Source organism: Vicugna pacos, chromosome 15 (genome assembly GCF_048564905.1).
Source record: "Vicugna pacos chromosome 15, VicPac4, whole genome shotgun sequence".
Taxonomy (NCBI): Eukaryota; Metazoa; Chordata; class Mammalia; order Artiodactyla; family Camelidae; genus Vicugna; species Vicugna pacos.
Window position 1 is genome coordinate 42,516,366 of NC_133001.1, and position 22,469 is coordinate 42,538,834.

At 42.1% G+C, this 22,469-nt stretch overlaps 1 protein-coding gene across 1 annotated transcript in view; it reads left to right on the forward strand.

Moving 5' to 3' along the window:
• The window catches only part of IFT172 (intraflagellar transport 172), a 33,670-nt gene that overhangs the window by 3,532 nt on the left and 7,669 nt on the right, over positions 1–22,469 (forward strand). Inside the window, exons 4-30 of the mRNA XM_006197220.4 lie at positions 79–118; positions 424–489; positions 698–777; positions 996–1,083; positions 3,952–4,166; positions 5,038–5,161; positions 5,575–5,670; positions 6,559–6,720; positions 7,081–7,134; positions 7,377–7,480; positions 7,656–7,741; positions 10,515–10,627; positions 11,483–11,650; positions 14,357–14,493; positions 14,725–14,832; positions 16,227–16,311; positions 16,585–16,677; positions 17,204–17,281; positions 17,518–17,766; positions 17,940–18,018; positions 18,228–18,348; positions 18,519–18,663; positions 19,186–19,275; positions 19,865–19,962; positions 20,130–20,265; positions 20,347–20,463; positions 20,806–20,948. Of these exons, the coding sequence (XP_006197282.2) occupies positions 79–118; positions 424–489; positions 698–777; positions 996–1,083; positions 3,952–4,166; positions 5,038–5,161; positions 5,575–5,670; positions 6,559–6,720; positions 7,081–7,134; positions 7,377–7,480; positions 7,656–7,741; positions 10,515–10,627; positions 11,483–11,650; positions 14,357–14,493; positions 14,725–14,832; positions 16,227–16,311; positions 16,585–16,677; positions 17,204–17,281; positions 17,518–17,766; positions 17,940–18,018; positions 18,228–18,348; positions 18,519–18,663; positions 19,186–19,275; positions 19,865–19,962; positions 20,130–20,265; positions 20,347–20,463; positions 20,806–20,948 (3,075 nt within the window). The remainder of the gene's footprint in view (positions 1–78; positions 119–423; positions 490–697; positions 778–995; positions 1,084–3,951; positions 4,167–5,037; positions 5,162–5,574; positions 5,671–6,558; positions 6,721–7,080; positions 7,135–7,376; positions 7,481–7,655; positions 7,742–10,514; positions 10,628–11,482; positions 11,651–14,356; positions 14,494–14,724; positions 14,833–16,226; positions 16,312–16,584; positions 16,678–17,203; positions 17,282–17,517; positions 17,767–17,939; positions 18,019–18,227; positions 18,349–18,518; positions 18,664–19,185; positions 19,276–19,864; positions 19,963–20,129; positions 20,266–20,346; positions 20,464–20,805; positions 20,949–22,469) is intronic.

The window sequence follows — 22,469 nt, forward strand, 5'->3', positions numbered from 1 at the left end:
GCACTCCAGCATCTTTTGTGGCATCATTTGTGACTTATGGAAATGGTTTTTAATATGCTTCCTCCTTTTGTTTGGCAGGGGTGACAAGAAAGTCATCTGTAACAAGTTCATCCAGACGGTAAAGCTCAAACCAGTCCATGGGAGATTAGGAAGAACAAGCATGTATCGATATATCTGCTTATAAATACAACCAGGAGTTGCATTTGTTAACATCTGGCTCTGACTTTTCCTGCTTTGTGAATGGTGCTGCCTGGCTGCTAATCCCTCTGTGCTTTCCTCTTTAGAGTCCTGTCGTGTCCCGTCCTGTCCTTCCCTACAGGCAGTTGGGGTGGTAACATGTGGCAGGCTGTTTAGGTTCATGTTGTTATTAGTGTGCTAACATGCAAAGACAGATTTATCCTTTTCATTCTTTCTTTCTTACAGAGTGCTGTTACCTGTTTGCAGTGGCCAGCAGAATATATCATTGTCTTTGGACTGGCTGAAGGGAAGGTAAAGGAGGGAGGAGAAACAGAGGATTGTTTATGGATGGGGATAATTGTTCTAAAAAGAGCAATGTGGTAAATCTCTCTTAGGGTCAAGTTGTGTTCTAGGGGAGACTTCATAGGGACTAGTCTTTGTTTTTTCTTTGTCTTTCCTTAGGACCTGGGTGAAATTGAAAGTAGCCTAACCAGACTTGTGTCCATTCTCCCATTTTCAGGTTCGTTTAGCGAACACCAAAACTAATAAATCATCTACCATCTATGGGACAGATTCTTATGTGGTGTCACTGACAACGAAGTAAGTAAGGAAGAGTGGTATCCCAAGAGCTTGGAAATGGTAGGAAAAGCTATGAGGGAGTCTGGGCTGGGAGACCATAGTATGAAAGATGGGGAGGACTGGTAGCAGGAACCACAAGTAGGGTAGTGTTTGACAGAGAAAGGGGACTTTCTTGGTGAAGCAGAACACTCTAATCTCTTCCTGTATTTCTCTCCTTTCCTCCTTTTCCCCTTTTTTAGTTGCTCTGGGAAAGGAATTCTCTCTGGTCATGCAGATGGCACCATTGTTAGGTATTTCTTTGATGATGAAGGCTCTGGAGAGTCACAGGTATGAACAGAGTATGCTCTGGGATAGAGGGTAAGGAAATCCCAACAGCTCTCCTAGAGGAGGTTGGACATCTAAGGACTTTAGATTATAGTGCTGGGTGAGGAGGCTAGAGGAGTGAGATCTCAGGGAGAGAGACGAATGGGGCCACAGAGAGGATCAGAGCCCAATATTTATGGGAAAGCATGAATCAAGTGGAAGGGGCCTTGAGGCACTGGGAAACAAAGACTCTGAGAATAATGAAAAGTGAAAATTTTTTTCATTTATGTAAAATATATATTTTATATATATTCATAGAAAAAAGAATGGTTTATTCTTGAGAGAGAAAAGATGGGGGATTAAAGATTTTATTTTATTTTAAACATTTTTTTAATCGAGTAATAGTCATTTTACAATGTTGTGTCAAATTCCAGTATAGAGCACAATTTTTCAGTTATACATGAACATACATATATTCATTGTCACTTTTTTTTTTGCTGTGAGCTACCACAAGATCTTGTATTTCCCTGTGCTATACAGTATAATCTTGTTTATCTATTCTACATTTTGAAATCCCAGTCTGTCCCTTCCCACCCCCCACCCCCTTGGCAACCACAAGTTTGTATTCTATGTCTATGAGTCTGTTTCTGTTTTGTATTTATGTTGTTTTTTCTATTTAGATTCCACATATGCGTGATCTCATATGGTGTTTTTCTTTCTCTTTCTGGCTTATTTCACTTAGAATGAAATTCTCCAGGAACATCCATGTTGTTGCAAATGGCGTTATGCTGTCGGTTTTTATGGCTGAATAGTATTCCATCGTATAAATATACCACATCTTCTTTATCCAGTCATCTGTCAATGAATGTTTAGGCTGTTTCCATGTCTTGGATATTGTAAATAGTGCTGCTGTGAGCATTGGAGTGCAGGTGTCATTTTGAAGTAGGGTTCCTCCTGGATATATGCCTAAGAGTGGGATTCCTGGGTCATATGGTAAGTCTATTCCTAGTCTTTTGAGGAATCTCCATACTGTTTTCCACAGTGGCTGCACCAAACTGCATTCCCAACAGCAGTGTAGGAGGGTTCTCTTTTCTCCACAGCCTCTCCAGCATTTGTCATTTGTGGACTTTTGAATGATGGCCATTCTGACTGGTGTGAGGTGATACCTCATTGTAGTTTTGATTTGCATTTCTCTGATAATTAGTGATATTGAACATTTTTTCATGTGCTTATTGATCATTTGTATTTCTTCCTTGGAGAATTGCTTATTTAGGACTTTTGTCCATTTTTGGATTGGGTTTGTTTTTTTCTTATTAAGTCTTTTGAGCTGCTTATATATTCTGGAGATCAAGCCTTTGTTGGTTTCACTCGCAAAAATTTTCTCCCATTCCGTAAGTTGTCGTTTTGTTTTATTTATGGTTTCCTTTGCTGTGCAGAAGCTTGTAAGTTTAATTAGGTCCCATTTGTTTATTCCTGCTTTTATTTCTATTGCTTGGGTAGACTGTCCTAGGAGAACATTTTTGAGATGTATGTCAGGTAATGTTTTGCCTATATTTTCTTCTAGGAGGTTTATTGTATCTTGTCTTATGTTTAAGTCTTTGATGCATTTTGAGTTTATTTTTGTGTATGGTGTAAGGGAGTGTTCTAGCTTCACTGATTTACATGCTGCTGTCCAGTTTTCCCAATACCATTTGCTGAAGAGACTGTTTTTATTCCATTGTATATTCTTGCCTCCTTTGTCGAATATTAGTTGACCAAAAGTTTGTGGGTTGATTTCTGGGCTCTCTGTTCTGTTCCATTGGTCCATATGTCTGTTTTTGTACCAATACCATGCTGTCTTGATTACTGTAGCTCTGTAGTATTGTCTAAAGTCTGGGAGAGTTATTCCTCCAGCCTCTTTCTTTTTCTTCAGTAATGTTTTGGCAATTCTAGTCTTTTGTGGTTCTGTATAAATTTTATTATGATTTGTTCTAGTTCTGTGAAATATGTCCTGGGTAATTTGATAGGGATTGCATTAAACCTGTAGATTACCTTGGGCAGTGTGACCATTTTAACTATATTGATTCTTCCAATTTAGGAGCATGGGATATCTTTCCATTTTTTAAAGTCTTCTTTAGTTTCCTTCATCAGTGGCTTATAGTTTTCTGCATATAATTCTTTCATCTCCTTGGTTAGATTTACTCCTAGGTATTTTATTACTTTGGGTGCTGTTTTAAAGGGGATTGTTTCTTTACTTTCTTTTTCTGTTGATTCATCATTAGTGTAAAGAAATGCAACTGATTTTTGAACGTTAATCTTGTAACCTGCTATCTTGCTGAATTCTTTGATCAGCTCTTAAAGATTTTAGTCTGTATAATTTCCTATTGTTAAAATTATTTACATTAAGAATTACTTGTGTATCTTCATCATCATCGTCCTATATTTTTTTACTGTGTGTCAGCCCCTGTTCTAAATTCTTTACTTTTAAGAAATACTAAATAAAATATAGTTCCACTAAAAAAAAAGAGTTACTTTTGTAATAATTAAATGCATCCCTCCTAAAATAAAGGAACCATATGCTCCCTGTGGGCCTACACAGTGTTGGTTAATGTGTAGGACAGCTTCCTTTGGGGGAGCATATTAAAGGTCTTCAAACACAAGAAGTTTCCTCTTGAACCCAGGATCAATAACTGTGTGTATATGTTATACATATGTGTGTGTGAGAGTAAAACAGAAAGACAATTTGTGAAGTCTTCAGATTAGGATCTGTTAGGGTGGGAAAATGTTGGGAGAAAGATTTCTGCAGAGTAGGATAGTCAGGTGCGTGTGTCGGATGCTAGGAATGAGAAATTTCTGAGGTGGAGTCCTCAGAGTCAGAGTCAGAGTGATTGAAACCCTCTACTTTTGTCTTAGGGGAAGTTGGTTAACCATCCGTGTCCACCCTATGCCTTGGCTTGGGCAGCTAACAGCATTGTGGCTGCAGGCTGTGATCGGAGGATTGTGGCATATGGGAAGGAAGGCCATGTACTACAAACTTTTGATTATAGCCGTGACCCTCAGGAGAGGGAGTTCACCACAGCTGCAGCAAGTCCTGGGGGCCAGTCTGTTGTGCTGGGAAGTTATGACAGGTGGGTCCCCTTTTCAGTTGCCTATTTCCCCTGTACACTCTTTGCTGTAGCCCAGTTATTCTCACCCAGAGTGGGAGACTGAATCAGAATCAAGTGATTCTCAAGTTTCAGTTCGTGTACTTTCCTCTTCCTGCTCCCACTCTCCGTTGGCATGTAGGCAATTCCAGAATGCACTGTGCTCTTGTTGTGTCTCTGTGCCTCTCCCCAGGATTCCACAGCAGAATTCATCTCCACTTTCTTTGTGTTCCCCTTGCCCCTTTTCAGACTACTGACTTAGTGTTTATCACATTATATTATACTCTGGTATTTGTATCTATCTGGCTTAATTGAAGAATCCCTGAGAAAAGGGTCTATTCATTTTTTTTTAATCTCTAGGGCCTAAGTTAGTATTTAGTACATAATATTGTGCAAATGTTTGATGGACGAATGAATAAATGATGGAACAGTGGATAAACAGCTAGGGTAAGGGTCTCATCACTTCCTTGGAGCACTTTTAACCCAAGCTTTCTCAGTCCTGTCTTTCTGTCCCCTTCAGTCTCATGTGTCTCTTCCTTTCTTCTCTGACTCCTGCCATTTCTCTTTTCTTTTTCCACATTTCTCTACTGCTAACAGCTCAATTTTCTAACCAGCCACAATCTCTTTTTGTTTTCTCCACTCCTATCACTCTTCTTCCTTTTTATTTTTGACTTGATATTCCCAACTTACTTCCTTTGAACATTTTGTTCTCTCATCCTAGACTCCCTAACTTGTCTGTTCTCTTTTATTTCATCTGTTCTCTGATGTAGCAAGACTAATGTCCCTCAGTTACCAGCCTATTTTTCCTCTTCTACCCAGCCTCCATCTCTTCTAAAAGCCACATACTTATTTTCAGACTTCGGGTGCTAAACTGGAGCCCTCGGAGAAGCATCTGGGAAGAGGCAAAGCCCAAGGAGATTGCCAACTTATATACCGTCACTGCCTTGGCCTGGAAGCGGGATGGCTCACGACTCTGTGCGGTGTGTTACTTGTAACCCCTTTCTGCTATGGTGATGTTCTTCAAATTAGGAAAATTCCTGCCTTATCCTAAAGCACTCTCTCCTGACACTAGAGAATCTCCTCTTCCCTTTCGACCACAACCTAAAACTCTAACATTACAGGCAGGAAAGAGAAATTCATACCTTGTTGGAGGCCAAAAGAGTTTTATAGGCAGGGCTGATTTCTCCCTTACATCTAGTCACTGTGTGATGCCCTTGAGTCCTGCTATTGCCACCTCTTTCCCTGCTGGTACTTCCAAAAACAACCAGCCCTCATACTGCCAACTCTTCTATAGATTCTAGAACCTAGGTTTTGAGAGTGTCTCTAAATACCCTCCGCATGCCTCCATACTGTGTGTGTTACTTTCCCTGTATGCTGTCCCTTTCCCTTCCAGGGCACACTCTGTGGTGGAGTGGAACAGTTTGACTGCTGTCTCCGAAGGAGTATTTACAAGAATAAGTTTGAGTTGACATATGTGGGACCTAGCCAGGTAAGCAGCTGATAACCTGCCACACCGAGATCTTGCCATCTTGCAATACTTCCTGCCATCTGGCCACAGCCACAGTGTCAAATTTAACCTCTGGCAGAGCTATTCTGAGGAACAGAATGTGTCAGGGCAACTCTGGCAACTTTCCTGCTATAGTTCTTCTAGCTTATTGTAGGAAAAGGTTTAAACACCAGGCTTAAGGTCTACAGAGATTGCCGTTTACATCTTCCGGGTTTAAAACTTCATTGCCTATATGATGTCAACTGGGAAAGTTGATAAATAGGACTATAGTTCTGAATTCTTCTGTTCTAGGGCCTCTGAACTCACTGTGTATGATGTTACAAGCTAATTTCTTAGTTCCCAAGCCGACTTTTTTCTCTGCTTCCATCCTCCTTTCCTTCATTTATTATTCGTTGATTCCATCTTTCTTTCATTTTTCTCCAGCAATATTTATGCATTCTTTATATGTCAGCACTGTTAGGCATCGAGAATTCAAAGATAATTATCTGTAATATGTTGTCCCTGAATAGAGAAGATCATTCCAGCAAAGGAGGCAGACATATCAAAAAATAATATAGCACATTGTGGTAAAGTTATCATAAAGGTTTGTACAAAGAGCTGTGGGAACATAGGGAGAGTGATTGATTTTACCTGGTGGAATTTTCAGAATCAGATGTAGTATAAACATCGAAAGAGATAAAATATGAAAGCATTTCATGTATAGTAAAGCATTATGTAAATATGAGGTGTCCTTCTTACCAACAATAACCTAGGCAAGGAAACGAGATGTTACTCTGTTTAGCACAGTGGAGGCGGGCGAAGGGCACAGTGTGCTCACCGCTGTTTGGGATTGGGAGAAGCCTAGGGAGCTCAGACTCGTCTCCTACCAAGGTGATTGTGAAGAACCTCTCATCGGGGACCAGGGTGGTACTCAAGTCACACTATGGCTATGAGGTGGAAGAGGTGAAAATCCTGGGAAAGGAACGTTACCTGGTGGCCCACACGTCAGACACACTGCTGCTGGGGGACCTGAACACTAATCGCCTTAGTGAGGTAGGAACCAGAGGTGGGGAGGTGGGGAATGCGGCATCCTGAGGTGCTCCTCAGGCGAGCCATGGTCCCTTGGGGGAGGGAGGCTCTCCACGGGAAACTCTCATACTGGTGTTGAGGACCTGGTTTCAGGGAATGAGACCTGGGAGGGTTAGAATCCTGGAATGTGAATCACCATTATTGGACTGTTTTTATACCATCTCCCAGAAACATAGGGATGTGGGGAAAATCTGACAGCATCTCTTCTGTGCAAAGTCAGAGCCTCCCAAAATTCGATCTTTCTGCCTCCCACCCTGTCATTCTTGCAGCATTGTCTTGGATAATTATCCACATTATTCCTTATGTCTTCTACCCCCTTCACAGGTAGCTTGGCAGGGCTCTGGTGGCAATGAGAAGTATTTCTTTGAAAATGAAAATGTGAGTAGAGCTTGTTTCACCATCACTGTCTTGATAAACCTACTTCTAGCTTCTGTGTCAGAAGGATGGCAGGTGGCGAAGGGTTGAGGAAAGAGCAGATAAAGGCGGAGGGTAAAACAGGCAGGGGAACAGAATAAAGAGAAAAGTGGGAGTCTCTTTAAACTGATAGTATACGTCCCTCTACTGTTTTTCTGTTTCTTCATGCAGTCTTTCCACCATATAACAGCTCCGTTCATCCCTAGGTATGCATGATCTTTAATGCTGGAGAGCTAACCCTGGTGGAATATGGCAGTAATGATACCCTAGGTTCTGTACGTACTGAATTCATGAACCCGCATCTCATCAGGTAACTACACAAGGTTCTCTAAATTTTTGAAACGCAGAAGAATTCCTTTTTGACTTCTACCTCCTATATCCTCAAATTAATCCAAAAACTTCTTCCCTTGAGTTACTTCAGAGCTCTTGATAAATATCCCAACCACCTAAGCCCATTTTGTCTCACCTGACCCTTCATGTTTCAGTGTCCGTATTAATGAGAGGCGTCAGCGAGGAATGGAGGATAATAAGAAACTGGCTTATCTTGTTGATATTAAGACTATTGCTATAGGTGAGTAAGACTCTCATAATTTTAATAATATAATAGATGTTTGTAAATCACTTCCATATCACAGGATTGTGTGCAGTGGAAAATCCAGGAATCCACCAGGCAGTGGATAAATGTGTGACCTCATTTTTAACAGTGGATATATGAAATGTTTAAACCCGTGTGTCCATGTCCAAATCTAGAAGTCTAGATATAGATGCGTTGGTACATGTAGGCCTGCATGTATAATTATTCATGTTCTCTAGGCATATATCTTAGGGCTAGAAGATTGTGAATTGTAGAGGAGAGCCATTAGCAAATGTAAGAATTTTTCTGTTTAGACTTCATAAAATCAGAGACTCTTAGAACTGATAGGGCCCTTATTTCTGTATAGTTTGTTAGTAAGTAGTGATGACCAACTTTATTTGCATTTCACAAATGTTCACATTTATAAATCTTATTTTATATATTAATAGTTTTTTTTAATCATGAAATGTTTCTAGCATGGGGAAAAAATATAGAGAATAGCATGGTATTCTCTAAAAAGGTTGGAGAATAACATATCCAGATAGTGTAGTTGTTAAGAACAGGGCTCTGGAGTCAAACCTCCCCATTTCTCTACTTCCTACTCATGTGATCTTAGGTAAATTACTTAACCTTCCTGTATCTCAATTTCCTTATCGACAAGATGAGGGTAAAAATAGTCCCTACTTCATATGAAAAACACTTAGACTAGTGCCTGGTATGTAATAAGTGCTTAATAAATGTTAGTTATTAATAATAATAATATCATTACTGCTACTTGTGTACCCATACCCGGTTCTGTCAGATCCTTACATTTCATTATGCTTACCTGAGATCTTTTCTGTCTTCTCTTATTGATGGACGTTTAAGTTGTTGGTTTTTTACCGTTACAGCATTTCAGTTCTCTAAGGTTTACAACTAGCATGGAATTGCTGAATCATAAGGGAGGTACATCTTCAATTTCACTAAATATTTCCAAATTGCTCTCTGAAGAGGTTGTACCAATTTATATTCCCACCAGCAGTTACAGTTCCACATCCTCTCCAATACTTGAAATTGCCTGACTTCATCATTTGGCTCAGTCTGATATATGTGAAATAATATTTTATTGTATTAATTTTTTTGTTGTTCATTTGTTTATTAGCCATTTGGATTTCTTCTTCTGTGAATTGCCAGTTCACATCCCTTACTTCTATTTGAAATTAGGTTGTCTTTTCCTTATTTACTTGAAGGAGTTCTGTGTGTATATATATAGGCTTTGATGGTTATTTGCATTGCAAGTGTTTTGTCTCAGCCTGTGGCTTGTCTTTTCTCTCCTTTTCACTGTCTTTTAGTGTTCAGACATTTTTAATTTTAATGTAGTCCATTTTATCACTTCTTAATAAATAGTTTGAGGTTTTTGAGGTCTTACTTAAGAAATCCTTCCCGACTCCCTCTTATATTTTAGCATTTAAAAATTTTGCTTTCTACCTGGAATTTATTTTTGTGCATAACGTGGGTAGGACTCTAATTTTATTTTTTTCCATATGTTTAACCATTCATTGAAAGCCCACTCTTCACCCACTAATTTGTAATGTCATCTCTCATAAATCAAGTTTCCGTATACATATGGATCTGTTCTTAAGATATTTTTATATTTCATGAATTTTATATTTCACATGAGGTTGCTGAGCTCAGAAATGTAAGTATCTGTAAAGGAAATAATAATACAGTCCAGTGGCCTAAGTTCTAACAGCAGTAATGACCTGTGAGACTTTGGACAATTCACCTCGCTCTGTAGGTCTCATCTTCAGTGTGTGTAAAATGACAGAGTTCTTCTCTTAACCTTTTGAAGTCACTGACCCCTTTGAGTATCCAATTAAAATCATAGATCCTTTTCCAGAAAAAAATATATATACACACATAATTTTGTGTATAATTTCAGGGTATTCACAGAAATAGAGTCCTCACAGCTCTTGCATTCTATGAGTGTACTTATAATTGTGGCATTAAAGCATGGATTCATCATTTTGTTTTTTAATTAAAGGAAGATTCATTTTTAAGTAAGTTGGTCTTCCCAGTTGTGGACATCGCTGGCATTTGATCTTTAGCTTAAGTGTATTTAACAAAGGCAGGCACACTGCTTGTTGATAATGGATATCAGTAAGAGTTTTGAATTGGCTGTGTTCAGGAGACTCCCTGAAAGCATCCTAGCCAACCCTGAGTGGTGTATTCTAAACAAATTGTATCTTATATGTCTACAAAATTCAGACCAAACTAATACTCATTCTCTGCACTGACCAGCCTAACTTTAGTCAGGTTCCTTGTATTTTGTCTGTGTGCCTTCACAACTGTTTGCCCCTCAGCGCTCTTATATTATCGGCGCTTAAATGGGCAGGGAACTCCTCAGAGCCCATATGATAATCAAGGTCATTTTATTCATCAGTTTTCTCTAGTTGTGATTGGGGCTCATCGTGATTAATAGGAGCCAGTTGCTCTATACTTCTGACCTGCTCTGAGACAATTCCAAGAGTCCCAGGGGAACTCACATTTCTTGATGGGTCTGGATGCTTTGTGTTAACTACAGAGTTAAACAAAACCTCTATAATTTTAGAAGAAACTTGATATCTTAAGCATCTTAGCAAAATTATGTTGTGCTGACCATTTGAATTCCTGTGTAATACGCTCTAGACTTATGCAACATTCCTAAAGCCAGACGTTCAGAGGCTGCCTTGTACCTTCTGTGTGATTATGTGGAATCTCCCTCCTTAACCCTGTTTCCTTTATTCTTTAGTGGATCTGATTGGTGGCTACAACATTGGTACCATCAGCCATGAGAGCCGTGTGGATTGGCTGGAACTTAATGAGACTGGACACAAACTGCTCTTCAGAGACCGGAAACTTCGTGTGAGGATGATTGCTAAGGCCTTACTTAGCCATTGACTAGTTCATGAGGGATTTGATACTAGGTGCTACCAGGGATTGTGGGATGCAGAATGGGTCATAGTTTCTTGGGTTTATGCCATTAGCATAGCAAAAGGCACAGAAGAATCAACATTCTTCATATCTGGTATCACAGCTTATCCCATTTTACCCTTAAGGGGATTGTATTTTGATGGCAACCAAACTCAAGAGAGGAATTTGGGAGTTGATGTCTCTCTTACTATTCGCAAATCTGTGCCTTCTTGAAACATCCTTACCTTACATTCCTCGCTCTCATGCCTAGCTGACCTTTATCCACACCTACTACTCCAGTGCCCTTCAGCTACGCTTATCTGGCAACATTGAAGCCGACTTGAGGACAGTCTCCCCCAGCCCCTTGTTGATTCTGATCTCAATATGAAATCACCAAAGAGTTCAACCTTAGGGGCAAAAGGAGCTCTGGTGATTTTTCATTGTGATGTGAGAGCCACATCCCAAATTTCCAGACCATTTAATTTGGCTGGTGGCCTTACTTCTTTAATCCAGGCTGGTAACTCTAGCCCAGAGTTTTTATAAAAATGAAAGTCTGACCTTTACCTAACTTAAATTCCTAGGTTGTAGCTCTTTGCTCTTTTGGTTATCTCTTATTTGACCAGAATCAGAATATATCAATGCAGCATACACTTCAAGGGTTTATGCTTGCAGGTCAGTAAGCTTTGAAATTCAGCGTGTGCCTGACTGGTAGGTTAGCTCACCATATTTTACCATTAGGAAAATGGTCAAGATCAGAAGACACCCATATCTCCTCTTAACTGTGCTGTCTGCTTCTTCCTCCTTCAGTTGCATCTCTACGACATCGAAAGCTGCTCTAAGACAATGATCCTCAACTTCTGCTCCTACGTTCAGTGGGTCCCAGGAAGTGATGTGCTGGTAGCTCAGAACCGAAACAGCTTGTGTGTATGGTACAACATTGAAGCACCTGAGAGGGTCACCATGTCCTCTATCAGGGTATGTTGACACCAAAACACCTCAGACATAGTGTCAAGCTAATTAATTAGAACCCCAAGGAAGATCTGAAGGCTGCTTGATTTTCTCTGCCCACCACCCATAATCTCTTTGATGGAGTTAGCAAGTGAAGCTTAGACTCCTTCCCACAGTGGACTGGGCCCCAGAACCATCTTTGTTCAGATCCCCAACATTATATTAGATCCTTGGAGTGTGGGTCTCTATTACAGTGGCCCTGGGAATTCACCAAGTCATAAGGAATTCCCTTACGCTAGAAGATTTCCAACAGGAGGGGTAGTTCCTTGCCATCTCCTTGTGTGCTGATTCTATTACAAGCTGTTCAGAGTTCAGTTTTTCAAACCGTCGATCAGACCCTCTGTCCTGTCCCACACCACATCACACACACGGTAATATTCCAAACTCTGGGAGGAGCCCATGCAAACAAAGAAAAGAGGCCCCTGTGCTGGGCTAGGGTGACTGGTGGGGGTAAGGGTAGAGCACTTGCTACTTTTTTTGTTCTTTTTCTATCTCTTTTTTCCTCCTTTTTTGCCTCCATTTTAAACTAATTGAGATTGGATTTTTTGGTTTGTTTTGTCCTTTTTAAAATTCTCTTCACTTTTTTAATTTAAAGGTCATACACCCTGTTTCTATAACAGTTACCCTTAGAAGTTTACCATGTATGTAAAGTAACAAAGTGTAAGGTAATCAGCATCTAACCTGCCCTGCCCACACTCCACTGCAGATGGTACAAGGACAACGAAAGGCTTTACTTTGATTACCTCCTGTTTGCCATTGTTGTCTAGTATTTTATTTCTCTTCTGTTATCCCCTAAGTTAGACATTATTATTTTATACAGACAGAATTTGTTAAATTTACCATAATAGTGCCAGTTTCTCTGTTCACCTTTTCTTTTGCATTGCTGATATTCCCTCTGGAGTTACTTTTCTTCTTCTTGAAGGATATCATTTAGAAGTTTCTTTAGTGAAAGTCTTTTGATAATAGATGCTCAGTTTTTGATTATCTGAAAATGTTTTTATTTAGAACTTTGCTCTTAAGGTACTGGCACTCAGTACCCAATTCTAGATTGATAGTTAATTTTTGTTAGCCTTTTGCACACATTGTCCCATTGATTGAATTCTTTTGTTCTGACAAGTTATTAATAGCTCTTTCTGTATAGGTCATTTGTCTTTTCTCTGTGGTTGCTTTTAAAATCTTAGGTGTGTTGAAATTTCACTACAATGTGTCTAGACATAAATTTCTTTTTATTTATTTTCCTTGTTATATATTATGCTTCCTGTGTTTGTGAGTACACATATTTCCAGCAGTCTTGGAAATTTCCCAACCATAATCTCTTTAAACATTGCTTCTTCTCTAGCATTCTCCAGTCTCTTTGTCAAAACTCTGGCATATGTTGTATTTCTTGTCCTGTCTTCTGGGCCTTTTTAACCTCTCTTTCATATTTCTTTTCTCCTCATCCCATGTTACTTTCTGGATAATTTCTTAAGATATATCTTCCAGTTAATTAATTCACTTTCATCATTATCTAATCTGCTATTTAAACCATCTGTTGAGTTTTTTACTTCGAAAATTAGATTTTTCTTAAGGTTTTACTTGGCTCTTTCTCCAGTCTGCTTGACCATTTTTGATAGTCTCTTGTTCCTTGTTTAATCTTTCATTTCATCTTTTAGATCTTCACACAATTATTTTATATTCTACAACTGTCTTTTTTAATATCAGATTCGTGGAGGTCTAAAACTGTTGTTCATAGTTATTATTTACTCCTCTATTGTGGTTTCTTCGCTTGTATTTTGGTAATTTTTTATTGTGCCCTCGTATTACGTTGTCATCTTTTGGAATCCTGGGGTCTCAAATGGACGTTTCCTGCAGGGATGATTTGTGTTTGCTTCTGCAGGAACCAGGCATATTAATGACCTGTACCCCTTTGGTTCTCTTTACTGAAAGAGAAGATCCCAAGTTTAATGAGGGAGCCTCGGATTTGGCCCCCTACACTGTTGGAGGACCCAAAGTTTATTCTCCTAGTACTATGTTTGCCTTTGGGGCAACTGTACCCTTTCCCCTTGCTCACCTTTCATTTTTTTCCTACTCAGGCTTTTCAGGTTTTAACTTACCGACCTCTTTCTTTTCTTTTCTTTTCTTTTCTTTTCTTTTCTTTCTTTCTTTCTTTCTTTCTTTCTTTCTTTCTTTCTTTCTTTCTTTCTTTCTTTCTTCCTTCCTTCCTTCCTTCCTTCCTTCCTTCCTTCCTTTCTTTCTTTTCTTTCCTTTCTTTCTTTTTTCTACTTTTCTTTTCTTTCTTTCTTTTCTTCTTCTTCTTTTTTTTTTTTTGTGGAAGGGGAGGGAGTAGGAAGCATTCCTAGTGATTTCTTCCCTTGGCCTCAGCAATACGTTAAAAACAACAGGTTCAAGTTGAATTTTAACAAAGGGGCCTTTAAAAATATTGAGTTGTGGAAGTGGATACCACACTTTGTCACCTCACCCCCAGGCATTGTGCTGTCATAGCTATGAGTGTACTTTAACCCAAGGATATTACCATAGATGATGAGAGAAACTAAATGTTAGAAGAATAAGGGTAACTGAATTCCCTCAATGTGAGAACACTCAGGTGGGGTGAAGGTGGGTCTTTTCTGCAGCTGAGTCACTGGAAACGCTAATCTGGAATTCTGATGGGGTTGGGGGCATTGAACTTTACAGGGTGATGTTGTAGGTCTGGAGCGGGGCGGAGGAAAGACCGAGGTGATGGTGACAGAAGGTGTGACTACAGTTGCCTACACACTGGATGAGGGCCTTATCGAGTTTGGAACAGCCATTGACGACGGCAACTACACTCGGTGAGGGGCAGGCTGATAACCAGCGAGGTGGTGGGAGGGTCTGGTTCTGACAGAGGAGGACCTGGGATGGGTGGTCAGACTGGTGATTCTGAAAAGAATCCCAGGAGGAGATTAGACAAAAAGGGCAGGTAATTGCCTGAGCCTCTCCTCCCGTTGCCCCATCACTGATATTCCTCCATGCCCTCCTGACTCCGGACTCATTCCTGGTTCTTTGCTTCCTTCCCTCTCCAGGGCAACAGCCTTCTTGGAGACTCTGGAAATGACCCCAGAAACAGAGGCAATGTGGAAAACCTTGAGTAAGCTGTCACTCGAGGCAAGGCAGCTACACATTGCTGAGAGGTGAAGTGGGCTGTAGAACCCAGGTGGCAGGGGGCGAGGAGGGAGGGATGGCCATGTGGGTATTTTCCCTGTGGGCCGCTCCTACCCAGTGTTAAGGCACTGCTTCCCTTCCCATGCCAGCATCTGTCATAGAACCCTTTAGGGTACAGTTATCCCAAACATCCTCTCATCCTAGATTATAAGAGTGTGTCTTTTATTGTTTTTGCTGCTGCTTCTTGTAACTAGGTGCCCCTTCAAAGTTTTCAACAACTGTACCCTACAGTCCATGCGTTGATGTATATATTCCAAGTATGGGATAGGAGTGTAATTAATAGGACCAACATGGGGCTTCAGACTCTGATTTCAAATCTTGGCCCCACTTACCAACTGTGTAAATTTAGAGAGGTTACTTAACCTTTCCAAGCCTTAGTTTCTCAGTTCTTTCTATGGAAAATGGGGATAGTAATAGAATTTACCTTGTGGGGTGGTAAAGAAGAGTGGTAGAGCAGAGCAAATGAGAGAGTCTGTGCAGAGAGCACGGGGTGCAAGTGCTCATTAAATGTCAGCTGCTGCTATTTTGGCAAGGAGTCATCCTTGATCCCTTTTTTCCCATCCCCACACAGCTCAACTATCAGTGAGTCCTCAGGACTCTAATCCAGGGTCTTTAAAGCATATCTCTTATTTGTCCAACTCTGCCATCTCCACCCTAGAACAGACCACCCCCATCTCCTACTTGCAGTGTTGCAAAAGCCTCTTAATTGGTCTCACTGATAACTGTTCTTACACCCCTACAATCCACTCATCTCATAGCAGCAGGAGGTAATTTTTTAAAAACATGAATAAGATTACATCATTTTCTTGCTCAGAACCTTCCAGTAGTTTACTATTGTAGTTTCTATAAAACCCAAACTCCTTGCCATGTCCTAAAGCCCTGCAGTATTTGGCCTGTGCTTCCTTCTCATATCAGGTACTTGGCCATTAGCCTCCAGCCGCACTGGCATCCTTTTGTCCCTGTGAGCACCAAGCTCACTCCTGCCTTAGGGCCTTTACACTAGCTATTCTCTCTGCCTGGAATAATTTTTTCCTACCTTGCCATGATTAACTCTTTCGTGTATTCAGATCTCAGCTCAAATGTTAGCTCCTCAAACAGGCCCTCTCTGACTGCTAACTTAAATAATCCTCTTAGTTTTATTTTTGATTCTCTCAAATTATCTTTGTTTATTTATTTACTAATTATTTATTTCCACTATAAAGTAAGTCCCCTTTGTGCAGGGCCCTCATCTGTCTTACCCCTTTGTGTCTCCATTGGCAAGAACAGTGCCTGTCATGTAACAGATTCTCATTACATATCTGCTGAGCCAACAAGTTAATGATGATCCTGTAATAATATTACCATTATTGCTTCCGTACTATAGGTGCTTTTCTGCTTTGGGCCATGTAGCGAAAGCTCGATTCCTACATGAGACCAATGAGATTGCAGATCAAGTGTCTCGGGAATATGCAAGTATTCTCCTGATTCATTCTGTCTTTCAAGCTATTTCTCTTAGCACTCAGCCCTACGACTCTTAGCTTTCCAGCCATGGCTAATTTCTTCTACCCTGCCACCCCACCTTCACCCTTAAGTTGGAGCATTTTGGAAGTGCTTATCAAACCTTGAGCCTCCAAGCCCTGTGAAGTTTTTCAGTTTCCCAAGTCTTTTATCTCCCATGCCTCTCTGGCCTTACTGTCTCAGCCTACACAGACAGAATAACCAGAACCTCCTTTTTCCCGCAGGGTGGAGAAGGAACAGATTTTTATCAGGTCCGAGCACGTCTAGCCATGCTGGAGAAGAACTACAAGCTGGCGGAAATGATCTTCTTGGAACAGGTAATAGAAGAGGGACCAGATGGAAAAGGAGACCAGAGGAAAAGGAAGCAAGGCAAACTCAGGGGAGGGACGAGCACTGGTCAGCTGGGCTTCCAGAGGTTTGGGGAGAACTTTTAGAAAGGTTTATCTAGTTAATTTCACTCTTTAATTTCCTCCTCTACATTAGTCCTTACAGTTACTTCTTTCTTTCATATAAAGTCTGCTATCTACCCCTAGACTTCAGAGCCTGTCTTTGAAATTCTTGTGCATGGAGGTAGACCCAGATTTTGTGAAGCCCAAAGTTTATACCATTTGGGGAGTGCTCTTTAAGAAAAATAGATTTTGAAGTGGCCTGTGCAAATAAGGTGCCCTTAAATTTAACCTTCTTTTAGTTTCACACAAATTCCCCTCTTCTTGTGCATAATAAGTAAAGGGTAAGGCTTTTAGTCCACCTGGGCTGGCGTCTTGGCCAGTCTGAGAAGAGCTGGCTGATTTTTGATACTTGTATCTTTTTGGTGTCCCTCTTTCCTCTGCCTGGTTCCCCTAGAACGCTGTTGAGGAGGCCATGGACATGTACCAGGAGCTACACCGTTGGGATGAGTGTATTGCAGTGGCTGAAGCCAAGGTACCAGTTCTGTCTTCCCCACAGTTGTTCAGGACTCAGTTCCACCAATATCAGAAACCTCCTCTTGTCAAAGAGGCTATAGGAACTGGAATGGGGTTGGGGCTGGGACCTAATATGGTGAGCTAGGGCATTGACGACTGGGAGGATTTGCATCGCTGCAGTGGGACTGGAGAAGCATGTGAAGCAGCAGGGCAGGAAGGAGGGATATGACTCCTAGTCCTCTGTTGCATGTCCAGGGGCACCCAGCCCTTGAGAAGCTCCGGCGGGGTTACTACCAGTGGCTGATGGACACGCAGCAAGAGGAGCGAGCAGGTGAACTTCAGGAGAGCCAAGGGGATGGGCTAGCAGCCATCAGCCTCTACCTCAAAGCTGGGCTCCCTGCCAAAGCTGCTCGGCTGGTGCTGACCCGAGAGGAACTGCTAGCCAACACAGAGCTAGTAGATCACATCACCGCAGCCCTTATCAAGAGTGAACTGTATGAAAGGGTACGGCTGGCTTCCTATTCCTGTCCCTATCCCCAGGGCTCAGTACCCCCTCCTACCCAGAGGAGTCTTGGAGCACACAGCCTTCCCTGACTGGTGGCTGATTCTCCTTTCGGGACTGATACTTGACTTTTGTAGTAGGGGTATCTTTGTAGTAATATGGGATATGTTAACAGGCAGGTGATCTCTTTGAGAAGATCCGAAATCCACAGCGGGCCCTGGAGTGCTACTGTAAAGGCAACGCATTCATGAAAGGTACTAGCCACCTACAACCCGTCCTTCACTGTGGACTCTTGCCCAAACAGTCCCCAACTCCTGTTTTGTGCATCCGTTCAGGCTGACTGACTTCAGTTCTCCTCCGTCCCTGTACTTCTCCCCTATGTTCCACGCATCATTTCTCTGTCTTACTTTTCCTGAGTCCCATCCCTGGAAATCTGAGCTAAGTGCCCTCTCTATCTCGGCAGCGGTGGAGCTGGCCCGACTGGCATTCCCAGTGGAGGTGGTGAAACTTGAGGAGGCGTGGGGAGACCACTTGGTACAGCAGAAGCAGCTTGATGCAGCCATTAATCACTACATTGAAGCCAGGTGTGGTGGTATGGGGGTTCAAGGGAGATTTGGGCATGAGGTGAGAGGTGATGGGGCAAGTAAGGGCACCAAGAAATCTCAGAAGGTCAGTTGGAGTATGCTTGAGGTGTCTACCTCCACCCATTTTCCTCTTTCCTCATACATATTTATGTTTTGCCCAACTACACCAGGTGCTCTATTAAGGCAATTGAGGCTGCCCTGGGTGCCCGCCAGTGGAAGAAGGCAATTTATATATTAGATCTACAGGACCGGAACACTGCGTCCAAGTACTATCCTCGTGTGGCCCAACACTTTGCATCTCTGCAGGAGTACGAGGTGAGGAAGAGCCCCTTTCTGCAGCTGAAGCAGTATAGTACCAGGTGATGAGGAGAGAGCCCAGAGCAGGAAGTGGGGGCCATCTCACCAAATCCTTCTTCCTGGGGCCCAACAGCGTCACCACCCTGAATGGGAAGAAAGAGGTGTACTTCCCCCATTTCATCCTAACATGACATAGAGGACTCTCCCAGACATAATAAAGCGAGTCTCTCGCTCTCTTCTATGCCAGCATGTGTGATGCTTCGTGAATAATGCCAACACAGTTATAGTATAGAATTGCCTTGCATTGCAGAAACCGGAGGCCCTCTTAAACTCCCATTGTCTTGTCCCCATACTGTTTGGGCTGGTCTTTTTCCAAAGCAGCAGAAAGTCTGAAACACCTATAGTCATCTTGTCTTCTCTGTGATTATACAATAAGGGTATCCAGGCTCTGCTCCATCCCAGCTGGGTTTTGTTCTTCCCTCCTGCAAGATGCTTTAACTCTGTTGCTCTGACTTTTGTTTCTCCCTTTCTCAACCACAGATTGCTGAGGAGCTCTACACTAAGGGAGACCGGACAAAAGATGCCATAGACATGTACACCCAGGCTGGCCGCTGGGAGCAAGCCCACAAGGTAGGAGGTGGGTGGAGATCATGAGAAGAGAGTTCCACCCCTGTGGTTGTGTTGCCACTTTCCTTAGTCTCTGATCTCCCCGCTTCATCAGGCTCCCAGAAACCTGAGGAAGAGTACCAAAATACAGTCTGGGTAACTTTGATCCCTAGCCACAGGGAGAGGCAAGGGGAAGAGAGGCTTTTGTTCCCAAACCTGCAATTCTGAAGTGAGCAGATGGGCTTGGGTACTGGGGGATCTGAAATACCACTGCTGAAGCTCAAGGCACACTGGTAACTGTTCTTGCTCCTGCTCCCAGAGCCCAGTGGGTCCAATAGGAGGAAGGTAGTGGGAACATATGTTCCCAGCACAGTGCATCTCTGACCCTCCTGCCTTAGTAGAGTGTAGTTCTTACTCTGCTCCTTATGGACTTGGGATTCCCTAAACTGACTAGGAGAGTGGCAATAACCAAATTCCTGTGCTTGTTGGGAAAGTTCAGAGTTCCTGAGAAAACAGATTCCTTTGAAGCCCCACTTCCCTGTCTGCTCTGTTTCCCTCGGCTTCCCTTGGGAATTGGTGCTTAAGACTACCCTGGCTCTGCATGTCTACACAGCTGGCAATGAAGTGCATGAGACCAGAAGATGTGTCAGTGCTGTACATCACCCAGGCTCAGGAGATGGAGAAGCAGGGCAAGTACCGTGAGGCTGAAAGGTGAGCCACGGCCTAGGGGAGGTGTCGCAGGCCATGAGGCTACAGGGCTGGAGAGAGGGATGGGGTCTGCAGATATGTGCCCTCTGCCCAGAAGGCAGTGACAGGACCTCTTAGGAATGACGCTGACAGCAGATCTAGGAGGCCCCAGGTATATCTCCAATCCGTAGGCTATATGTGACAGTGGAAGAGCCTGATCTTGCCATCACCATGTTCAAAAAGCACAAATTGTATGATGATATGATTCGCCTAGTAGGGAAGCACCACCCAGATCTCCTCAGTGACACACACCTACATCTGGGCAAGGTGAGCCCTTCTTTCTTTGCCATCTCTTCCCCAGACAGGCTCCATCTCCCCACCTCTCCATCCTGACTCAACTTTCCCCAGGAGCTGGAGGCTGAAGGCCGACTACAGGAGGCTGAGTATCACTACCTTGAGGCCCAGGAATGGAAGGCAACAGTGAATATGTACCGGTCCAGTGGGCTTTGGGAAGAGGCCTACCGGGTAAGGAGTTCCTACCCTCATTGAGTAAGGATATACAGGCTACATCCATCCCTGTTTCCCACTCTCAAGTTACTTGTCTAATTCTAAACTGCTCTTGGGTGTCTTTGGAAAATGTCCACACCTGCATGCAAAATTTCACATCCAATTTTAATGGTTTGTGAACCACCTGAAATCCATCCTTGGACCCATCCTTCAGGTTAATAGACCCTGAAACTTAGCCCTCTTCCTACTGCTCTAGGAGAGGCACTTGATCCTTGTCCAGGCTGAGGTCAGGTCAGAAATGAGAAGGGAGGAGCCATGTACCCCTGCACTGGAGGATTGCCAGGTGGCTTTGCTTTTCAGGTGGCCAAGGCTCATGGCGGAGCAAATGCCCACAAACACGTGGCCTATCTGTGGGCAAAGAGCCTGGGAGGAGAGGCTGCAGTTAGACTGCTCAGTAAGCTGGGACTCCTGGAAGCTGCTATTGACCATGCTGCCGACAACTGGTGAGGCCACAAGCCTTCTCTCTGCTGGCCCCTTACCAGACAGAGCCTCTTTATTATATAGAGAGAAAATTGCTGTATAACTGAAAAGCATTTCTAAAAGCTAAGGCAAGAGTGAAGAAATGTGAGGAGAGATCCTTGAAAGAACTTGATAAAGAGTTAAGAATGAATTAGTAACTCTTCCCTGGGGACTCAGAACAGTGTTTAATCTTTGGCTTTTCTAAGGAGAAAGATGGAGAGAGAACAGCTTTTAAAGCTAAAATACACTAAGCCAGTAATTTACTTCTGAGTAATGGAAGTGTGATTCTGTTAAAGGCAAAATGAGCTTTTCTTTTTTTTCTAATTTATTTTAATTTAATTATTAACTTATCAAAGCATAGTTGATTTACAGTATTAGCTTCAGGTGTACAACATAGTGATTCAGTATTTTTATAGATTATACTCTAGGATTGTTATAAAATATTGGCTATATCCCTTGTGCTATACAATAGATCCTTGTAGTTTATTTATTTTATACATCATAGTCTGTACGTCCTAATCCCCTACTCCCATTTTATCCCTCCCCCACTTGCCTCTTCCCACTGGTAACCATTAGTTTGTTCTCTGTATCTGTGAGTTTATTTCTGTTTTCTTATATTCGTTTGTTTTGTTTTTAAATTTCACATATACGTGATAACATGCAGTATTTGTCTTTCTCTGTCTGACTTATTTGACTAAGTGTAATACCCATAATACTCTAGGTCCCATCTGTGTTGTTGCAAATGGCAGAATTTCATTCTTTTTTATGGCCGAGTAGTATTCCATTGTAGTCATATACCACATCTTTATCCATTCATCGGTTACTGGATACAGGTTGCTTCCATATCTTGGCTATTGTAAATAGTGCTGCTATGAACATTGGGGTGCATGTATCTTTTCAAATTAGTATTTTTGTTTTCTTCAGATATATACCCATGAGTAGAATTGTTAGATCATATGGTAATTCTATTTTTAGTTTTTTGAGGAACCTCCATACTGTTTTCCATAGTGGCTGCACCAAATTACATTCCTACCAACAGTGCACAAGGGTCCCCTGTTCTCCACATCCTCAACAACATTTGTTATTTGTAGACTTTTTTTGATTATAGCAATTCTGACACATGTGAAGTGGTACCTCGTGACTTTGACTTGCATTTCTCTGATGAGTAGTGATGTTGAGCATCTTTTCTTGTACCTATTGGCCATCTGTGTATCTTCTTTGGAAAAAGTTCTATTCAGCCCCAAATGAGCTTTTCTTAAGCAAATGTTACAAACACCAGTAGTAATCCTGTATTGAGTCAAATTGCTGAGGGTAGTTTTTACTTGTTTTTGAAAGACTGTTTTTCTGCTGGTGTAGATGTGGCTCAGGGGGAGGGAGCACCAGGAGTCCTTCCTTCTAGTCACTGTAATGCCATGCAGCTCACTCCTCTCGCCTCCCTCCTGCCCATCCCCCTCCTTCACAGCCTGCTGAGGAAGGAACCTGCTTCTCAGAGGAAGCACAGGCTT